Source organism: Rousettus aegyptiacus, unplaced genomic scaffold (genome assembly GCF_014176215.1).
Source record: "Rousettus aegyptiacus isolate mRouAeg1 unplaced genomic scaffold, mRouAeg1.p scaffold_m13_p_14, whole genome shotgun sequence".
Lineage (NCBI taxonomy): Eukaryota > Metazoa > Chordata > Mammalia > Chiroptera > Pteropodidae > Rousettus > Rousettus aegyptiacus.
In genome coordinates, this window is record NW_023416289.1 from 10,632,607 (window position 1) to 10,652,771 (window position 20,165).

Here is a 20,165-nt window from a genome sequence, read left to right on the forward strand (position 1 = left end):
GGTGGGACCTCGTCTCTTAGACCAAATGTGATTGGTCGCGACGAGACTCCGAAATGTCTCTGATCAGAGTCCCAGAGGAGGGCACTCTAGCCTTAAGGACCAGGTCGCGTTATATCCCATAGTCGGAGCCAGGAACCCGCATTTTCCGGGTTGCACTCTATGGTCTCTTTGGGCGGATAGAAGGGGCCCCACAAAGTATTATGGGACAATAATGGCCGCTTTCAAGGTGTGAGTTTTTGCTCTCTAAAGCTATCTGAGTGAGGGGTGGCGGCGCCGGCGCCCCAGAATCCGGGACAGAAGGGCCCGAGAATCGGGCTTGGTGAGGTGAGTGTCCCTTCTTCCTTCCTGACCTGCCCTTCGCCAAACATGGCGGCTCCAGGTGGCGGATATCGGTCTGTCGTTCAGGTTCGGGCCTGGGTTTGGAAACTCTCGTTCCTGTCACTCAACTTACCTTACTCAATCTAGGGATGCTGCGCAGGTCCGGCCTGGCCCGTCTTTTCTCATTTTTCTGGTTATACACTGCTGCCTAGCGCGGCCTCCCTGAGGTCCAGGGATGCTGCCCATGGACACCCTTCCTTAGTTTCCGCATTAGCCCACTCTCAGACCGTCGCCGAGCCCAGTAGGACTTCTTGTGTCTTCCTCTTTTTTTGTCACAATGGGATCTCTACCAGCTGACCTCCTCTACTTGGAATTAACTCGAAGAGGGTAGGATTTTTGTCTCTTTTGTTCTCTTCTCTATCCCTATTGCCCAGAACAGCGATTGGCTTACAGAAGGTACTCAGTAATTGTTGAATGAGTAAATCCAGTCTCCTTCTGGCACCCTATATAGCTTTTTTGCCATTAGTCCCCCAGAATCCAGTCCCTTAACTCCTAATTTGTTCTCAGCAGCTAGCTAAATCTAGCTGTTAGACTCCTTGTCCTGCACTGCTGGAATCTTCCTTTGTTGTCTCTAGAAATGTTTCATTTCCTGTTTTCCTTTAATCAGTTTAAATTCATTCATCCATTTATTCATCAAACGTTCATTTTGCTAGGCACTGAGTATAGCATCAACGAGACAAAGTTCTCTCTTCTGCATAGAAAGGCATTCTAAGGGTGTATTTTTTAGTTCAGACAACTTCTGAGTTGAGCCTGTATATTTCTACCTTTCTGTTTAGATTTTGGCATGTGTATAGATGTCACCAATATGCAGCTTTCTCTTCTCTCTTCTACCTGATGACATTTTTCAAAATGCAGGTCTTGTTTCTGTGTCCATATTATGTGTCCAGTCTGTTTGACAATATTCCTCTATAGAGCTGTGCATGTTAATTCAAGCTGGCAAATCATTCTGGATTCTGGTGGTACGACACCCTTTGACAGTTCATTTGCTTCATTAACTTGTTGGAATGAGGGGAATTGTCCAAGCACTCAGAATCAGCATATGTTTATAAGTAGATGGTGTGTAATAGGAGATAAAGAGGAATTTGTTACAAGTAGTGCCAGGAAATCTTATAGTCATCTAAATACTTTTCAGAAACTAGAGCTTCTACTTTTCTAAACTAGAGCTTCTCATCAATGTTTTTGGTGAACATGGATTGTTATTAAACAGATTTCGACTGTTGTGAGACAATTTTTTTTCCTACAAAACACAGCTGATCTAAAAAAAACCACTGAAGTAAGGATCACATGGATGGTAGCATTAAACCCCAACATGTCTGCTGTATCTGTAGTTTAAAGGTAGGGAATAAAAATAGTGTGGGACTCAATCAGTATATAGGAACACAGCAAGTAATAGAATGTAACAGTTACATTTATATAACTGTGGTTTCAGAGAGCTTTCACATACACTTTCTTGTTTGATTCTGACAGTAACATCATGGATTAGATAAAGCAGAAAGTATTTCCATTTTATAGATACATAATTATGCCCAACCAAACATTGAGTTATTTGCTTACAATTATACAGGTAGAAAATGTCAGGAACCTGGAAGTCAGGTTTCTGACTTCAAATCTAATGGTGTTTTCTCTGTATGGTCGATGCCATCATGCTCTAGTAAATGTGTCATAGTGAGTCCTGAGGATGATACTTTCTTGGTCCTGGTGTTTGGGGTGGACGCGTGTGTGTGTCTGTGTCTATTTCTGATGTATGTTGGGGTGGGAGTAGGAGGATCTTTTGAGATTGTCAGTGACTTGATGGAAAGGTCTTAGCAAGAAGTACTAAAGAAATCATGGTGCTAAGGGGGAGGTTAACCTCCTAAATGTACCTATAACTACAGTTATCTTGGGCTATAGCAGAGCCAAGTCTTCGCCCCTCTTATGTCTGATGCTGAATGGTTTGTCTTCCTTTTGGAGAAATCCCAGAGCCTGTCATGGAGGATACCAGTGAGGATACCTCGATCCATAGATTGGAAGGCACTGACCTAGACTCTCAGGTTGGTGGTCTTATTTGCAAGACCAAAAGTGCGGCCAGTGAGCAGCATGTCTTCAAGGCTCCTGCTCCCCGCCCTTCACTGCTGGGACTGGACTTGTTGGCTTCCCTGAAACGGAGGGAGCGAGAGGAGAAGGACGATGGGGAGGACAAGAAGAAGTCCAGAATCTCTTCCTACAAGGACTGGGAAGAGAGCAAGGAGGACCAGAGGGATGCTGAGGAGGAGAGCAGTGACCAGGCTGGCCGAAGTAGCCGAAAAGACAGGTAAAGGCTTTAGGATGCTTTGACTCAAAAGAGGTGAAAATGGAGGCTAGAAAATAATGTCCCATGTTTGTCTCTCAGTTTTCTTGTTAGACATGTAGAGCTTTATGATTTTATTATGATTTTGTAATATTGAGGGTAGGTAAGAATCTGTATTCAGATTTGTGGGGAACAGTTAAAGGAGACTAAAGAGTAGTTGATGGAGAATAGAAATGCTTGAGGTTGTTGCTGTACGTAAGCCTGCAGTACCAAGGGATAAAGTGGAAAGGGACAGGTCGCTTGTTTGGCACGGCCAGAGGTTTTGGGGCAGGGTTTTCCTCCTATGGAGGGGCCGTTTACCAGGAGCCCTGCTTGTTTCAGACATTATCGATCTGCTCGGGTAGAGACTCCATCCCATCCTGGTGGTGTGAGTGAAGAGTTTTGGGAACGTAATCGGCAGAGAGAGCGGGAGCGGCGGGAACATGGTGTCTATGCATCATCCAAAGAAGAAAAGGATCGGAAGAAGGAGAGGTCACGGGATCGGGACAGTGACCGCAGGAGAGACAGAGGTAAACTGCCCGACATAGTTCCTATAGTCCTTTAAGCATTTGAATTAACATGCCAGCTGCTTTCTTGTTGTAGTTTTTATAATGCCTGTTAAATGGGGGAGCCCTGTTTGTATAATGTCATCCTGATTGTTTTTGACCCTTGGGATTGGGAATAGCAGACACCTACCTTAAGGGCTGTTGCTTGCAACATAGCTGCTCTGCTTGAGTGTGTGGTCCTCATTTTATTATGAAACTGGGAAATAAAGGTGATAATGGGGAATGTGTCTAAGAAACCAGCATCTACAGTAGTATTGATGATAGGGAAAGGACAGCTGTGGAGCAAGGCTAGACATAAAATCCAGCGCTGGCTTTGCTCAGTGTCATTTAACTTTTATAGCTTATAGACTTGCAGCTATTAAGTAGCTATTCACTATGGACTTGTAACTATTCTTTTTTGAATTCTTGCAGGAAAATAACTGTTACTGTGAGTTTGAAACTTTCTAGCCAGTAACTATTTTTCCCCCTTGAAAGAATGGGGATATATGAGTGTCAGGAGTCCATGGATCGCATTAGAGCAGTGCAGGTTGCACCTGTGAGTGAGTGTGTGGGGAGGCCTGTCGTTTCTCTAGGGTGAAGATGGGTGGAAGTTGGGACAGGACACGTGTTTTCTAAGCTCTGCGTGTGACTTTTGACAGATGAGCGGGATAGAAGCAGGCATAGCAGCAGGTCGGAGCGAGATGGAGCCTCAGAGCGCAGCAGAAGGGGTGAACCGGAGAGCCCGCGGCATCGGCCTAAAGGTAGACGGAGCTGTTGCTGGTGCTGGTGTGTGAGGGCTCAGGTGTATAAAGACTGGGGCAAGTGACTCCTGTCCTCAGTGGTTTGCTGTGGGCAGAGTCAGAATTCCTAATTCTCCCATGAACTTTTTGGAATACTTGGTCCTGAGTCAGGTGGGAAGGCCCTGGACCTCACTGTCAAGATGGATATGCTCCTGTAAGGTGATAGGCTGGTTTACTGAATGGTCACTTTTCTAAATGGCAGGAAAAAATAGGGAGCTGGGGAGCAGAAGCAGAATTTATTAAAAAGAATTCTTTACATTTTAGAGGGGTGTGTTTACAGAGATAAACTGGGTATTCCTTGAAGTGTTATAAACAGATAAAAACTGAGGATTGGAATTTAGGTATCTTTAAAAACTGTCAGAACCATCTTATCCATTCAAATAGGTTCAAAGTTTATAAGTAGTAAAATAAATTTGGAGAATTGACTTTTGGCTAATAGTTCTGGTTAAATTAGATGTCACCTGTGGATGTGTCTTTTGCGGCCCCAGATGCAGCCACCCCTTCAAGGTCTACCTGGGAGGAAGAGGACAGTGGCTATGGCTCCTCAAGGCGCTCGCAATGGGAGTCGCCCTCCCCAACGCCTTCCTATCGGGATTCTGAGCGGAGTCATCGGCCATCCAGTCGAGATCGGGATAGGTGATGTTCTGGGCAGCGCAGCCCAGTTTTTCTCGGTGGGTGGCATGGGTGGATGTGATAAGGGCAAAGAGATCGGGGCCAGTAGAACAGATGGCAGCTTAGTGACTATTTGGTGATGCTGGTTATACTGTTTCCCAGGTCTGTAAGGAGCAGATACTCAGATGACACGCCTCTGCCAACTCCATCCTATAAATACAATGAGTGGGCCGATGACAGAAGACACCTGGGGTCTACCCCACGCCTGTCGAGGGGCCGAGGTAAGGTAGGGTGAGAGTGAGAGGTAGGAAAGCAGGGTCACTCATCTAGTGAGGTTGAGCAAAGCTGTCCTTCTGGAGCTGTATAGCTTTGCAGGTCTTATCGGTCGCCACTGGGGATGAGCTGGGGTTGTATGGACTGACTTGCTGCTACATATCCTTCAGGCAGACGCGAAGATGGCGAAGAAGGAATTTCATTTGACACGGAAGAGGAGCGGCAGCAATGGGAGGATGACCAGAGGGTAAAAACTTTACATCTTCGAGGGACTAAGAGAGGTGGCCATCTATAGGCGAGTGGGTGACAAGAGGTGTCAGAGACCAAGCGCCACGAGTGACACTCCAGTGGGGTTGGACTTTGATCAGGGTAGTTAGCACTGGGCAGTCTCAGGGAAGCCGAGCCTGGTTCAGTCCCGAAGCCCGGGAATTTTTCTAGAGGCACAGGCTCGCAGGTAAAACCTCCTACCCAGTGCAGGCCAGACCTGTTTTCTAGTTATGTGTTGGTGCCCCCATGTGGTCAAACTAAGAAGTGCTGTCATGATGGGCTACCATTTAAAGTGCCTTTAGCACCCTCTCACAAGTGCTATTCTACTATACCAGTTACTCCTTACCAAATGTGTTCTCTCTTCTGGCCACGTCTTGCACATAAACTTGATCTGTCCTTTGTTCATTGCTTTGTCTCTTGCGCTTCAGCAAGCTGACCGGGATTGGTACATGATGGATGAGGGGTATGACGAGTTCCATAATCCCCTGGCCTACTCCTCTGAGGACTACGTGAGGAGGCGGGAGCAGCATCTGCATAAACAGAAGCAGAAGCGTATTTCGGCTCAGCGGAGACAGATCAATGAGGTGAGACTGCCTACATAGTTGGAGCTGATTCAGCTGGAGTTCGGAGCATGTGGGAGAAGCAGCAGGTTGTGCATGTGATGACAGCTCAGTTTGTTTCCCTATTGCTGAAGTACCAAATTTAGCTATAACTCTGGTACAGGAGGGGTCGAACTTTTTATTAGTAGCTTAAAATAAACCCAACTCATAACTTCTCTCTTTTGCAGCACTTCCTTCAGGGGTGCTGTTGATAGAAACTGATAGGGTGGGACTTGGCTCTGTGGTCTGTGTTCTTTATGTCTCTGAGTGAGGTGGAGACAGTTACCATTTGTGTGTCCATATAGAGGTTCTGACTGAGATGTTAAGTTCTGCTTCTTTGAAAAAGTACTGCAGGTGATTTGGGATTAGTGACTCTTGCAAGGAGCTGCAGGAGAGGCCTGTGACAGCCCCCATGGTCCTTCTGTCAGGATTTGATGCATGGACTTGCCTGGTGACCTTTCAGGACGACCTGTCAGTTGCATTCTGAGTATGGCCTCCCATTGTGTCCTTATAGGATAATGAGCGCTGGGAGACTAACCGCATGCTTACCAGTGGCGTGGTCCATCGGCTAGAGGTGGATGAGGACTTTGAAGAGGATAGTGCGGCCAAGGTGCACCTGATGGTGCATAACTTGGTGCCTCCCTTTCTGGATGGGCGCATTGTCTTTACCAAGCAGGTGAGGTTCTTCTGTGGCCTGTGAGAAGAAAGTGGAAATGGAAAGAAAAAGACAGGAAAGGGGGAAAAAAGGCCCCATCACGATAGGGTAGCTATCCCTTTCCTTTACTAGGGCTGTTGTGAAATGGACCTTCTTGTTGAGATTAATGATCAGCAATAATGGGGAATTTTTCTGTCCCTCAACCTCCTGCAGCCAGAGCCTGTGATTCCAGTCAAGGACGCCACTTCTGACCTGGCCATTATTGCTCGAAAAGGCAGTCAAACAGTGCGGAAGCACAGGGAGCAAAAGGAACGCAAGAAGGTTTGGTTTCTTGTCATCTGGGGCTGGAGAGTCTCTGCATATTCTTTTCTTTTTTCTTCTTTTTGTATTATTTTAGATGTTTTAGGTAGGTTTCTTGTTAGAACTTAGAGGACAATCAGAGCAAGAACCGGCCCTTGGCGGAGGGCACCGCGCTCCTCCACCAGGGCCTGGCGAGGACAACCACAGGGTCTGGTACTTCGGGGGCCTGAGGTCGAGGACTGGAGTGCACGCTTGGTGCCACTGCTGCCTTCTGGGAATTTACCACCTGCTGCTAGATGAAGCCTGTTGTCAGATGGGATTTATTTTCCATTGAACATAGTCATGTCACAGGATGGAGCAGATATACCTTTTATGTCTTTTTCAGGCTCAACACAAACACTGGGAACTGGCTGGAACCAAACTGGGAGATATAATGGGTGTCAAAAAAGAGGAAGAGCCAGATAAAGCTCTGACAGAAGATGGTAGAGTGGACTACAGGTGAGAGCCCTGGCCAGCAGTGGGCCGTCTCCAAAGACAGGCCCTCAAGGGCACTCACAGCAGAACTGATAGAGTTCATGGCTCATGAACAGGAAAATGATGTCACTTTGAGTCTTCTAGTCTCTTCTGGTCCCTTCCTCTGAATCTCCTTCCAGCTTCAGCTTTTTCTAGCTATTCCTACTGCCATCATTGCTACTACTGTAGGAGCTTCCTTTGTGTCAGGTAGCATTAAACGCACAGATAACTCGATCACTGACTTCTCACCACAGTCCCATGGGATAGGTGCTGTTATTCCCATTTCCTGTGAGGAGAATGGGGCCCAGGGAGGTTGAGTAACTTGCGTGAGGTCACCCAGCTAGTAAATGGTACAGCGAAGATCAGGCCCAGACAGTCTAGCATCAGAGCTCACCCTTAGCCATTCTGCTAAAGTGCGTTTCAGGTATTCATTGTGGAAAGATGGCTCTTGTCACCTTAGATTTCAGTTCAACATAAGCAAGAAGTATTTTTACAGACATTTGAAAGTAGAAAGGGTTGTCTCAGCAGGTGGTGACTTCCCTGTTCATATTTAAGCTGATATAGGTAACCGCTTACTGGGATTCCCACACTGGATAGATGGCTGGACTCACCTGTCCCGTGTGAATCTCATTCTTTGAACACCCTGAAGTTCTGTTGAACTGTCTTCTGAGTTAAAACTTCTCTGTGCCCCTGTGAGAAGTGTCTCAAATGAGAAGTCGGTACTATTGATCAGTCCTCATTAGTCTCTAGTTAACATGATGCCTTAGCTGTTAATTGTTAGCTGACTGGGAGTGATCGGGAAATTAGAAATAGGAAGCTCGACAGCATGGGGTAGGTCTGACGGGACCAGGCGGGAGGAAGTGGCAGGAAGACTGTGTGGACTGATGTAACTGATGTAGCACTGGCCTGCTATCTTCTTGTCATGGAGTCTTGGGAAAACCAAATACTGCTTTTGAGTCTTGGACTGTGTACCTGTGACAGATATTTGAGTGCTTTCAGCAGAAATTGTAGGTAAGTATTAATTCGGACTGTTCTCACAGCTCGTTGAAAATGAAGCCTTGCAGACCATACCATCATGTCAAGAGGAGGGAGGAAGACTGACCTGGGTCGTGACTGCAGCCATGACCCCTCCTCTTAGCACTTTTAAGAGTTGTGCTGAAAGTGCTCGAGGGTCATCTGTATAAGATGATGAAATGACTTGGTGATTTCAGCTCCTCTTCCGTCTGAACTCTTTTTAGGGCAGAGGATTTGCCCCTTTGCTAATCTGTAACTCCTCTGAGCCATATTTAGCTCCCCCCCTTTTTTTAATTGCCTACAGCACCTGGTCTTCCTAGGTGGTCTCCCATCCAAGTACTAACCATGCCCGACCCAGCTTAGCTTCCGACATCAGACGAGATCGGGCCCATTTAAGGTAGCATGGCCATAGACTATATTGAGCTCTTTTTGACAGGAGTGTTTGGTGTGTTATGGATGATGGATTCTCAGAGAGCAGTTCTGCTCCCTTAGGCTGGAAGAGACAAGAAGCACCTCAGATCACCTAGCTGCTCTAGTGTCTTGAAGGCTTATTGCTTATTGTTGAAGTGGTTCTCATTTTTGAGTATAGGAAGAAGGACAGTAACCCAATCAGGAAAGATGTGGGGAATCGTGCCGGGTGCTTAGGCTGTTGTGTCTTCTCAGGACAGAGCAGAAGTTTGCAGATCACATGAAGAAAAAGAGTGAAGCCAGCAGTGAATTTGCAAAAAAGAAGTCAATCCTGGAGCAGAGGCAGTATCTGCCCATCTTTGCGGTGCAGCAAGAACTACTCACTATTATCAGGTAATTCTGCCCCAGGGCCTGGGAATTCCAGTATTGAATGGGGTGTTTGGGTGACCCCTTTGTATTTACTCAATAGCTCTTTTTCTTTTGGGCATTGCATCAAATGGGGAAGGGAAAGAATATATTTTTTTCTGACCTGGGTACCCTAGGGCTACTCTGTGGCATGGTTTTTTTGTAGTTCACTTATTTAAACCTCACCATCAGATTTTTCAGGTGGTGTCCCAGTAGCAGGCCATTTTCCCAGGAAATCCTCTCTAAGCAGACATGCTCCTTGGATAGCCAGACATGGGGATAGGAGGGGGCAGCATCTTCTCGGAGGCGGTTTTCCACTCCAGCTGATTCACCCTTTGCCTTCTCTCCCTTGTAGAGATAACAGCATCGTGATCGTGGTTGGGGAGACGGGCAGTGGTAAGACCACTCAGCTGACCCAGTACTTGCATGAAGATGGTTATACGGACTACGGGATGATTGGGTGCACCCAGCCTCGGCGTGTGGCAGCCATGTCAGTGGCCAAGAGAGTCAGCGAAGAGATGGGGGGAAGCCTTGGGGAGGAGGTGAGTGGGCGTGGGGGCTGAGCTGTGTAGTTATCACCTGGTAGCTTCTGTTCATTTGAGGTGGTCTGCTAAGGCCGGAACCCAGCATGGGGCGGGCTGGTGGTGAGCTGGTGCTGGAGCTCCTGAGCCATCTCTCTGACCTCCAGGTGGGTTATGCCATCCGCTTCGAAGACTGCACTTCAGAAAACACCTTGATCAAATACATGACCGATGGGATCCTGCTCCGAGAATCCCTCCGGGAAGCGGACCTGGATCACTACAGTGCCATCATCATGGATGAGGCGCACGAGCGCTCCCTCAACACTGACGTGCTCTTTGGGCTGCTCCGGGAGGTGAGGCCTATGGGGTCCGGGCTCTCTGTCCGTGGGGCTTTGACTAGCGCACTGCCATAGTGAGTGATAGGGCACTCTAGGCGGGTTGGGGTCTAGCCTGGGGAAGCTGAGGGGGCCTCAGGCCAGAGTGTCCTCTGAGGCCTCTGGGTTGCCAGGTTTCCACCTGGTATTGTGGTTTACTCTGTTTTTGCTCAGCTCAGTGACTCATGGTTCTCTTGGCTGTGGTTCTACGAGTTCAGTCAGAATTGTTATGCATTTTTGTGCCAGTTCGTCAGCTTTGGCTTCTGTTTCATTCGGGAATAATGATGAAGCTGAAGGACAGAAGTCAAGGATCCCAAAACTACGGGAAGCCTCTGACTGACCTCTTCTCTTAGGTGGTGGCTCGGCGCTCTGACCTGAAGCTCATCGTCACATCAGCCACTATGGATGCAGATAAATTTGCTGCCTTTTTTGGGAATGTTCCCATCTTCCATATCCCTGGTCGCACCTTCCCTGTTGACATCCTCTTCAGCAAGGTACGGAGGCCTCCATTTTTTGAACTGATCCTGAGCTTTGATCAGAAGCCAGTTGGGTTCAGGGAAGGGTGCTGAGTAGGGAAAGGTTTTGTGGTATCATGGGGCAGATGGGGCAGCCTGCAGCTCCAGGGCTCTGGGAATATTTTGTTTTATTTCTTTGGAGTGGAAGTACGGGACCAGGGAAGGCAGTTGGGCCCCTCTACGGTTGTGACGGGCCTGAAAGTCTGCTGGCTTTGGCGAGACCAGTGACTGGGCCACCGGTTCCCAGAGCGGTGCCTAGGCTGCATTTCCCTTGACACTTCCCTCTGATGGTGGCCCTGGCTGGTGTTTCAGACCCCACAGGAGGATTATGTGGAGGCCGCAGTGAAGCAGTCCTTGCAGGTGCACCTGTCGGGGGCCCCCGGGGACATTCTCATCTTCATGCCTGGCCAGGAGGACATAGAGGTGCGTGCCTTGGTCATGACTGTGATGAACGGGTGTGTGAGAGTGGGGTCCCAGTGTGTCACTGTTACTGTGTCCTCAGGTGACCTCAGACCAGATTGTGGAACATCTGGAAGAACTAGAGAATGCGCCTGCCTTGGCTGTGCTGCCCATCTACTCCCAGCTGCCTTCTGACCTCCAGGCCAAAATCTTCCAGAAGGTATGACAGCTAGAAAGGGTCCCCACCTTTGGGTCTTTATTGGTTCTCCCAAAGGAAGGCAAGAGAGCAGATGTTACTTTTCTGGCAGAGTTGGGGAGTGCTTTTCCCCCTGGTGGGGTGGTCTTTGCTACCTGGGGGCCTACAGCCTTCCCTCCCTGCACGTCCTTTCCGGCTGTAGGCTCCAGATGGTGTTCGGAAGTGCATCGTTGCCACCAACATTGCTGAGACATCTCTGACTGTTGACGGCATCATGTTTGTTATCGACTCTGGTTATTGCAAATTAAAGGTGAGAGAAGACACAGGCCCCAGGGCCCTGGGTGCTCTCCCAAAGCTGACTCAGCTCTGGGGGCGGGAAGCAGGCCCTGGGCCTTGGCCGTCCAATAAGGGATGTGCGTGGGAGTGGTGGTATTTAAGAGGCTAATGTTTATTGAGTGCTGAATTTGCCATGTGCTTGATTTATCTGATCTTTGTGATAACTTGATGAAGTAGAAAATTTAAATAATTCAACAGAGATCACAGCTGGTGTTTATGGGGAAATTTCTTGATGTTTCTGGCTCCAAAAGGGTGGCTGCCTGTATTGCTAAGATACTTTGCTTAGCAGTGTGTAGCACCCATGGTTCGTCTTTGTCTCAAGGCTGTCTCCCTTTTCCTTTTCTCCCTACTCTGTCCTTAATCAGCCCTTTGCTGCCCCCTCCTAGGTCTTCAACCCCAGGATTGGCATGGATGCTCTGCAGATCTACCCCATCAGCCAGGCCAATGCCAACCAGAGGTCGGGGCGAGCCGGCAGGACGGGCCCAGGTCAGTGTTTCAGGTAGGAGCCCTGTGCCAGCCTGCTTTCCGGGGCGGCGCTGGGATTGCCGAGTGGGGTCTGGGCTCAGCGGGCGAGATTGGACTGTGATCCAGCAGAGGGATGCTGGTCTTCGAGCTGATCTCCGAGGCCGGGGACCGATAGTGGGCCTGCCACTTGGTGGTCCTCTCATAATAATATGCTGTCGAGTGGAAGTAGCTGCCCTTCCAGGCATCTCTGAGAGCTGAGTGGCCTCTGCCTTTAGATAGCCCTACGGTGAATGTGCTTGCTGTAGAAGACCAATCAATTGTGCTATGTCTTCCCTTAGAGGATGAATCTGAACAAATTACGTCATTGGTTCTTTCTTATTTCTCTAATTCTCTTTTTTTGTTCTGACTTTTAAAAATAATCTATTCACTAAAGAAATTCATAAAATACTGAAAAACTTAAAGAAAGTAAAACTCAGCCATGTATTGTAGTCGCAGGCTCATTGGTTCTAGAAGTGAAATAATGTTGGAGCCTCTGGCAGAACGGTGAGCTGGCAGGACTGAGTTTTGAATAGGTGGAAATTTGTGATTCAAAGAGAAAGGGAGAGGTGGGGAGAATAAATGAGGAACTCCGTCCTACCTGTGATTTTCGCCTGTTGTGGCTGGTCTGGGGCGCACGTGCAGCGAGGAGCTGAGGGAGTGTTGCTGTTCTGCCGAAGCGATCCCCATGCAGGCAGCTGGGCGGGTTTGAGAGGCTCAGCTGGGTCATGTGGTGGTAGGTGCAGCAGGACCTGGTCTTCCCCTGCAGGCTCTACACACAGAGCGCCTATAAGAATGAGCTCCTGACCACCACGGTGCCCGAGATCCAGAGGACCAACCTGGCCAACGTGGTGCTGCTGCTCAAGTCCCTGGGGGTGCAGGACCTCCTGCAGTTCCACTTCATGGACCCACCCCCGGAGGACAACATGCTCAACTCCATGTATCAGCTCTGGATCCTCGGAGCCTTGGACAATACAGGTGCTGGGGCCCCGGGAGCCGGGCAGGGCCTCGTGGGCTCTGGTGCCCAGGTTCTCTTCCTGTGCATTGCACCGTGTGTGGTGAGCACTGGGATGTGCTCCCTTCTCCTAGGTGGACTGACCTCGACTGGGCGGCTGATGGTGGAGTTTCCGCTGGACCCAGCACTGTCCAAGATGCTTATTGTGTCCTGTGACATGGGCTGCAGCTCCGAGATCCTGCTCATTGTCTCCATGCTGTCGGTCCCGGCCATCTTCTACAGGCCCAAGGTGGGGAGATGGCGTCTGGCTCTCCTTCTTCCCCAAAGCCTTAGGGGGACTCATGGGCTTGAGGGAGGATTACAGAGGGCGGTAATTTCTCTCTGTGTTATTAAAGTGGAATGGAGAGATAGGAATCACACTTTCAATAAAATGAGTTTGCTATTTTCTGTTAAGCAGATTAGGATGTCAGGAGGAAGGATGGGTTAGGCTAGATCAGTGCTTCGGGGGAACGTTTCGGAAATTTGCACTTTTTATCTTCTAGTATGGTGGTACCTGAATCTTCACGTTTTAGAATAACTATTCTGTTATAAACTACTTTATCTTTCTTATATTGTTAGGGCACTGTATTGATGTGTTTGCAGTTGTGTGTGTGTGTGTGTGTGTGTGTGTGTGTGTGTGTGTGTGTGAACTTCCAGACTCTTCTCAGTCGGGCTGGACTCCTCTGAGCTGAGAGGTCACTTTTTCCTTCCCAGGGCCGAGAGGAAGAGAGTGATCAAATCCGGGAGAAGTTTGCTGTCCCTGAGAGTGATCATTTGACCTACCTGAATGTTTACCTGCAGTGGAAGAACAATAATTACTCTACCATCTGGTGTAATGATCATTTCATCCATGCCAAGGCCATGCGGAAGGTGGGGGCAGTCGGCCGGATAAGCAGGATGTTGGGATGAGGGGTAGAAGGCAGGTGAAGGAGGGCTCCACCCTTGCTCACCTGTGTCCTGCTCCAGGTCCGGGAGGTGCGGGCTCAGCTCAAGGACATCATGGTGCAGCAGCGGATGAGCCTGGCCTCATGTGGCACTGACTGGGACATCGTCAGAAAGTGTATCTGTGCTGCCTACTTCCATCAGGCAGCCAAGCTCAAGGTAAGCCTGTGGGAGCTGTAGCCCCTTCCTGGCCTGGTATTTAAACAAGAGCAAAGTTCCTTCTTTCTTACTGTGCAGTTCTACAGATCTAGGCTTCCCCCCGCAAGCATGTGTCAAGACAGTGTGAAGAGACAGGGCAGCTGCCCAGATGGGCAGTGTTTTCCTGATGTGGCCGCCTGTTGCATCTCTTCCTTAGGGTATTGGGGAGTATGTGAACATCCGGACAGGGATGCCCTGCCATTTGCACCCCACCAGCTCCCTCTTCGGAATGGGCTACACCCCAGACTACATAGTGTATCATGAGTTGGTCATGACCACCAAGGTGAGTCTTCTGAGACAGCTTGCATGACATAGGCCCACTGCCCCTTCACTGCCTTTTGGGATAAGCTTTGAGCGTGGGGGGCTTGAGACCACATACCTCGCTTTGAGGGGAGTTGAGGATGGCTTTCAGTTGGGCATTTGGGGAAACGTACACGGAATTTGCCTTTAAAGTATATGGTCTCGGCTATGCCAGCAGAATTGTTTCTGATTTGCTGCCTGGGAGAAGCAACCTCTTCGGGAGTCATAAGACGGGTTTTCTCAGTGGCCGGGCATTTTCTCTTGGATTCTAGGGAATGTTTTCTTAAGCATGAAGGAATTTGGTTGAGAGAAGGGATTAAAGTTTGAGTGTCTGATACTTCCCCCTGCTTTTTTCAGCCTCACGGGGCTGGAGGGTAGGTTCTTCCCACACAGCTCCTAGTTGTGGAACCACTCTGGAGTGGCCGCTGAAGGGTCGGCCCTTCTGTGAGCACCTTTTTCGTGTCCTTTCTGCTTGCAGGAGTACATGCAGTGTGTGACCGCTGTGGACGGAGAGTGGCTGGCAGAGCTCGGCCCCATGTTCTACAGCGTGAAACAGGCAGGAAAGTCTCGGCAGGTAAAGGTCGTACGCCTCCCATGGGGTTTTTCTGCCTGTGGCATCCATTTGCTCCTCAGCCTGGTGTTGAAGACCGTCATCCTCTGACCCCCATTTCTTTACCTCTCTTTCAAACATAATGACTGTGATCTAGCCAGGGCTGGTCTGTCTGGTTTCCCTCTGTCCACTGCAGTTGCTTGGTCTGCCAAGCCTTTTTTAAAAATATATTTTTTGAAAAGTCCAAAACAAATATTCATAAAAGTTGGAAAAACTGTAACAAGCCACCATGAATTCATCATCTAGCCTCCATAATTATAAATATTCTGCCAGTTTTGTTTTCACTTATTTTTATTCCCCTCCAAATACATCCATTTTTTTCTCAAGAATATTTTAAAGCATATCTCAGACATTATCCCCATAAAGACTTGAGTGTGCATCTCCAAAAGGACTTATGCCATTATTACTCAACAGTATTAATCTTTAATGTCATCTAAATCTCCAGTCTTTGTTTAGACTTCTCCTTTTATCTCAAAAGATAACTCTAATTGATATGCTTGAATTAGGATCCAAACATTGAAATTTGTCATGTATATTAAGTCTTTTATTCTAACACAGGCTTTGCCTCACGCTTTTTATGACAGTGATTAGAGAAACCAGGTCATTTATCTCGTAAACTGTTCCATGTTCTGTATTGGGCGGATTGCTTCCTCAAGGTGTTGTTTAACAAGTACCTCGATCCCCTGTACTTTCTGTGAACAAGTAATTAACCTAAAGCCTTGATGATTAGATTCAGGTGCAGCTGTTTGTGCTGGGTGCACAAATGCATATGGTGCTGTGAACTTCCTTTCAGATTCTGTCAGGAGCACATAAAATCTTGTGGTCCCATTTTTGATGATGCCGAATATGCGCAGTGGTTCCCTCCATTATAAATTCTCTACCTCCTACTCCATCTTCTCACGGTCTTAGTGTCTCTTGATGGCCACTGCCTAGATCCATTATTTAGTATTGCAGAATGTTGTGGGACTTTGTTTGCCCTCACCTCAGCCAGATGTGACGTCTTTCCTCTTTTCTGTACTTCCTGGCATAGTCGTGAATTTGATAAGAAAATGTAAGTATTTACTGAAGTGAGGGGAGTGCTGAGGCACGACAGGCTCAGGACCGAATCCTCCAATGTCTGTCCTAAATCCGTGAGAAAGCAGGCTCTGGCCTTGGTGCTGGGGCAGCGAGCCACATGGCCCTGCCTCTGGGAGCTGGCGTGGTCTACACAGCACCTGGCTTGCGGCGGGGAGGTGGGTGCAGACAAGGCCTTCTCGCGTGCTGGTCCTCAGTGGCCTCTAGGACCTGTGTCTCCCTTTTCTAGGAGAACCGCCGACGGGCCAAAGAGGAAGCCTCCGCCATGGAGGAGGAGATGGCACTGGCCGAGGAGCAGCTGCGTGCCCGGCGGCAGGAGCAGGAGAAGCGCAGTCCCCTTGGCAGTGTCAGGTGAGCGTTGGCCTTGGGCCTCTGGCTGGCATGGAGCCCACCCCGGGCAGCTCCAGGGACCAGCCTGATGGACTGGCCAGCCCTGATGCAGCACCATGATTTAAGAGAAGTTGAGTATGTGGAGGTGAGCTGGTGACAGAAGTTGACAGTAGTCACACGTGGAGACAATGGAGGAGTTCTGGACACACGTCAGGGGGTGGTGATCAATCTGTAACTCCTGTTTTTCCTGTTGTATTGGGGGCCCGAGGTAGGCTGGAGTAGCAGGAGCATCTGGGACTTTGCGTTTAATGGTGTCCGGGGTTAGGTCAGCCTTCGCAGGTGAAGGGCACAGTCCTCACTTCAGACACCAGGTGTAAGTCGGGCGGTACCCAGGGTCACCCCTCACTTCTGACCATCTTGTTACAGATTTAGGGATCCCTATGGCCTCCCTCAGGTTTGATAATTTGCTAGAACAACTCACAGAATTCAGGAAAGTGCTGTACTTCTGATTATAGTTTTATTATAGTGAAAGGATACAAATCGGAACCAGCCAAAGGGAGAGATGCATAGCATGGGGTCCGGGAGGATCCTGAGTGCAAAGCTTCCGTTGTCCTTGGGGCCTCTTTAACCTCTGGCACACTGATGTGTGACAGTACACATAGTACACACAGTACTGCCAACAGGGAAGCTCAGGTGAGCTTTGGTGCCCAGAGTTTTACCAGGGGTTTCATATGCATCACGTAGATTGCATCAGCATTCACATGTTGACTCAGTCTCTAGCTTTGCTTCCCTCCACGGAGGCTGGGCTCAAAGCACAGCCCTCTAATCACATGGCTTGTTTTTCTGACTGGGCAGCCCCAAGTCCTGAGTCATCCCTCAAACCCCGGCTCCATTCATAGACCGCCCCTTCCCCCCCCCCCCACATTAATCACAGAGACACTCCAATCTCCTAGGAAAGCCCAAGGGTTTAGAGATTACCACCCAGGAACTGGGGAGAAGGGCCAGCCAGAGTCTGTGACAGCTGGAGTGGCAGCCTAGTGAGGTGGATGGAAGGCTACCCCCTACCGCTCACCTAGGGGACATGAAAGGAGTTGTTAAGTAATCTATTTTACAATATGCCTTAGTGGGTATCAGAACTAAGTCATGTTTTATTCTGCTTCCAGTTGCAAATGGGGAAGTTGGGGAGCGGAAGTGTGCTGGGGGAGAAGAGCCTTCAGCCCCAGAGCCTGCTCACACACCAGTTAGGAAGAGCAAGGCCCCTAGCTCCCGGTCCTGGCTGGAGTGAGCGTGGTGCGGTTCCTGACCCCCCTTTCCGTTTCTCCAGGTCTACAAAGATCTATACTCCAGGTCGGAAAGAGCAAGGGGAGCCCATGACCCCTCGCCGCACGCCAGCTCGCTTTGGGCTGTGAGCAGAGGCTGTCCCCGCAGTGGATGGGCGCCAAGGATTGGGTGGCTGGAGCACCCCGGGCCTGCTGACAAAACCCTGTCATCTGTCTTTGTCTGTGTGCATCGTGGCCCCTGGGGGAAGCTCCTGCTGAGGCCAGGCTCTGCCATGGAGGAAGGAGGGGTTCCTAGGTGCAGGTGCGGGCTACAGAGCAGCAGAGAAGCTGCGAGAGGTGGCCAGACCCAAACTAACTGTCCCCAGGATGCTTGGTGTAGAAATGACTTGACCATGACTATGCTTTTTTAAAATTCTTGTGTAAAGTAGCAAAATAGACCTAGAGGGAATTGTAATTTGGTTATAATTCAGGATTTGGAAATAAATTTATTATTTGTAAAATATTATTGCATTTCTGACTGTTCCTTTTTTCCGGGAAGGGAGGGAGGTGAACAGCTGTGTGCTCTCTGCCATTTCCCAGGGGCGGGTTGGCTGCTCTGTTGCTCAGAATGGCAGAGTTTCTATTCTTTGCATGTGTAAGGGCTGTGTATTGATGGAAAATAGTGTAAAATAGTTGCTTATTGATTGTCACGTAAAAGATGATCTTATGCTGGAATTACTAGTCTTTTGTTAAGCAGCCTCTTAGGTCTGCTGAGGTGACTTTGGGCATTTGGCCCTTTGTGTCACCAGTGGTCCTTATTTTGTGATTCCCTAGGGCTGGGCTTCTGCCAGGTGTGCTGGTTACAAGGATCTGTGTTGGGGCTGAGCCACCGACAGGCCCGGGGCTCTGAAGCACTTGGATAGTGGCAGTGTGCTCTGTGAGCCCCTTGGCACCTGCTTACACCGCTGACTTAGTGCCACTCCCTTCCTCACTCTGTTCCTGGGATTTCAATTTCCATCTGTTATAACTCGATGTAAGTTAAAATTTAATTCAATCTTATGGATGAGTTTGGAAGCCAGGCTTTGCCAGCCAGCACCAGCTACACCTCTACTTCCATTCTTTTTACCTCTAACCACCTTTATTGGGCATGCAGGTGGAAACGGACTTTTCACGGCTCTGGAGTGAAGAGAGGGGTTCTGGCTGCTTGCCTAGGAGGGCTTCTGTCGTGGCCCCAGGTTGAAGGCTAGGAGAAGGTATCTACCTGCTCTGTGGAGAGAAATAAGCTGGGTTAGTGATCTATTCACAGACTTGGGCTCAGGATGCAACAGAACAGGGAAAAGATTGGTTTTATTACTAACAGGCTGTGAGTTTGGTCACAAACTTACCTTTAGATCCTTTAGATCAGAAAAATGAGGACAGAGAGGTTATCGAAACCCTGGATCCAATCCAACCTTCTAGTTTAAAAGCAAGAATACCCGGCAAGGGGCGCTTCGCACACATGGGTGCCACAAGATAGGGGGACTCGCCCCCCAGCAACTCTACCTGAATCTGTTTTTGTTTTGTTTTGGGGGCTTCTGCCTAAGAGTCTGCACTCGTGTCTCCAATTTTTTTTTTTTTTTTTTTTTTTTTTTAGTAATTATGGATCCTTTCCATTCAGATCCACTTTAAATTTCCTTCCAGCTTTAATACTCTGATTCTTACTGTCTTTTCCTCAGATGATAACTGACTCTTTTTCTAGAGGTACAAAATAAAATAAAATAAAATAAAAACTTCTGTGACAATAGCGCTGAAATGGATTCCTGAGACTGGCTTTTGGACTTCTTGGTATGAGGGAAGAGTGAGGCCGTTGAACTGGAGGTCTTTGCCAGAGTCCCCTGCCCTGCACTCAGCGACATGCATCTGTCCTTTAATGCCTAGCCGATGGTAGCAGGGTGCTTTAGACGCATGGGAAATGTCAGCTGCGGAGGGTCTCAGGTTGAGACAGGGGACTCATTCCGGGGACCCCAGAGCTTCCTTGCCAGGCCCCGTCTACCATAGGCAGCTTCCTCCTCAGCTGGGCTTTGTCGAGGAGGCTCAAAAGGCAAGTGTGTCTGTGGCACCCTGGGGTTCCAGGGAGCGCCCTCTTCCCTTTGGCAAGGACGCGGGCTGAGGGGGAGAAGAACTACACTCCAGGCGGGTAGAAGAGGATCTGTCACACAGGGTTCTACCGGCTCCAGGTATCAGAATCTGAGTGACGTCCTCCCACTGGGTGGCTGAAGCACTTATTTTCCTTATAATCACCTTGGCTAACCCCTAGCTTTGTAATTGTTTTTCTTTTTTCCATCATCATCATCATCATCATTATTATTAATTATTCTTTTTAAAGCAGTGTTAGGTGAACAGCAAAATTGAGCAGGAGGCGCAGAGACTTCCCAGGCGCCGCTGCACATGCATGCCTCGCCCATTATCAACATCCCCTGCCAGAGCGGTGTATTTGTTACCACAGATGAACCCACACATCATTACCCAACTCCCCCACCCCGCAAAGGTCATACTTTACATT

General features: G+C 48.9%; 2 protein-coding genes and 1 pseudogene across 3 annotated transcripts in view; 1 reads left to right on the forward strand and 2 right to left on the reverse strand.

Moving 5' to 3' along the window:
* Positions 1–52: 52 nt before the first annotated feature.
* DHX38 (DEAH-box helicase 38) lies at positions 53–18,146 on the forward strand. Of its 2 annotated transcripts, XM_036231418.1 has the most exons (27): positions 53–324; positions 2,329–2,668; positions 3,026–3,213; positions 3,888–3,989; positions 4,517–4,664; positions 4,803–4,921; positions 5,084–5,160; positions 5,609–5,764; positions 6,294–6,455; positions 6,648–6,755; positions 7,120–7,232; positions 8,925–9,062; positions 9,430–9,616; positions 9,763–9,948; positions 10,323–10,463; positions 10,797–10,907; positions 10,987–11,103; positions 11,282–11,389; positions 11,802–11,914; positions 12,686–12,894; positions 13,006–13,160; positions 13,625–13,780; positions 13,877–14,011; positions 14,208–14,333; positions 14,829–14,924; positions 16,264–16,385; positions 17,689–18,125. In XM_036231418.1, exons 2-27 carry the CDS (start codon positions 2,346–2,348, stop codon positions 17,771–17,773), a joined length of 3,681 nt encoding a protein of 1,226 aa, XP_036087311.1. In that variant the 5' UTR covers positions 53–324; positions 2,329–2,345; the 3' UTR covers positions 17,774–18,125. The 2 variants fall into 2 exon arrangements, with proteins under 2 accessions (XP_036087311.1, XP_016002352.2); XM_016146866.2 differs by lacking the exon at positions 53–324 and having other exon boundaries at positions 2,311–2,668; positions 17,689–18,146.
* On the reverse strand, positions 8,557–8,675 carry LOC118611738 (annotated as a pseudogene).
* A 103-nt stretch (positions 18,147–18,249) lies between the features above and the next one.
* PMFBP1 (polyamine modulated factor 1 binding protein 1) overlaps positions 18,250–20,165 on the reverse strand; it is a 43,247-nt gene continuing 41,331 nt past the window's right edge. Inside the window, exon 21 of the mRNA XM_036231419.1 lies at positions 18,250–18,889. Within this exon, the coding sequence (XP_036087312.1) occupies positions 18,867–18,889 (23 nt within the window). The 3' untranslated portion in view covers positions 18,250–18,866. The remainder of the gene's footprint in view (positions 18,890–20,165) is intronic.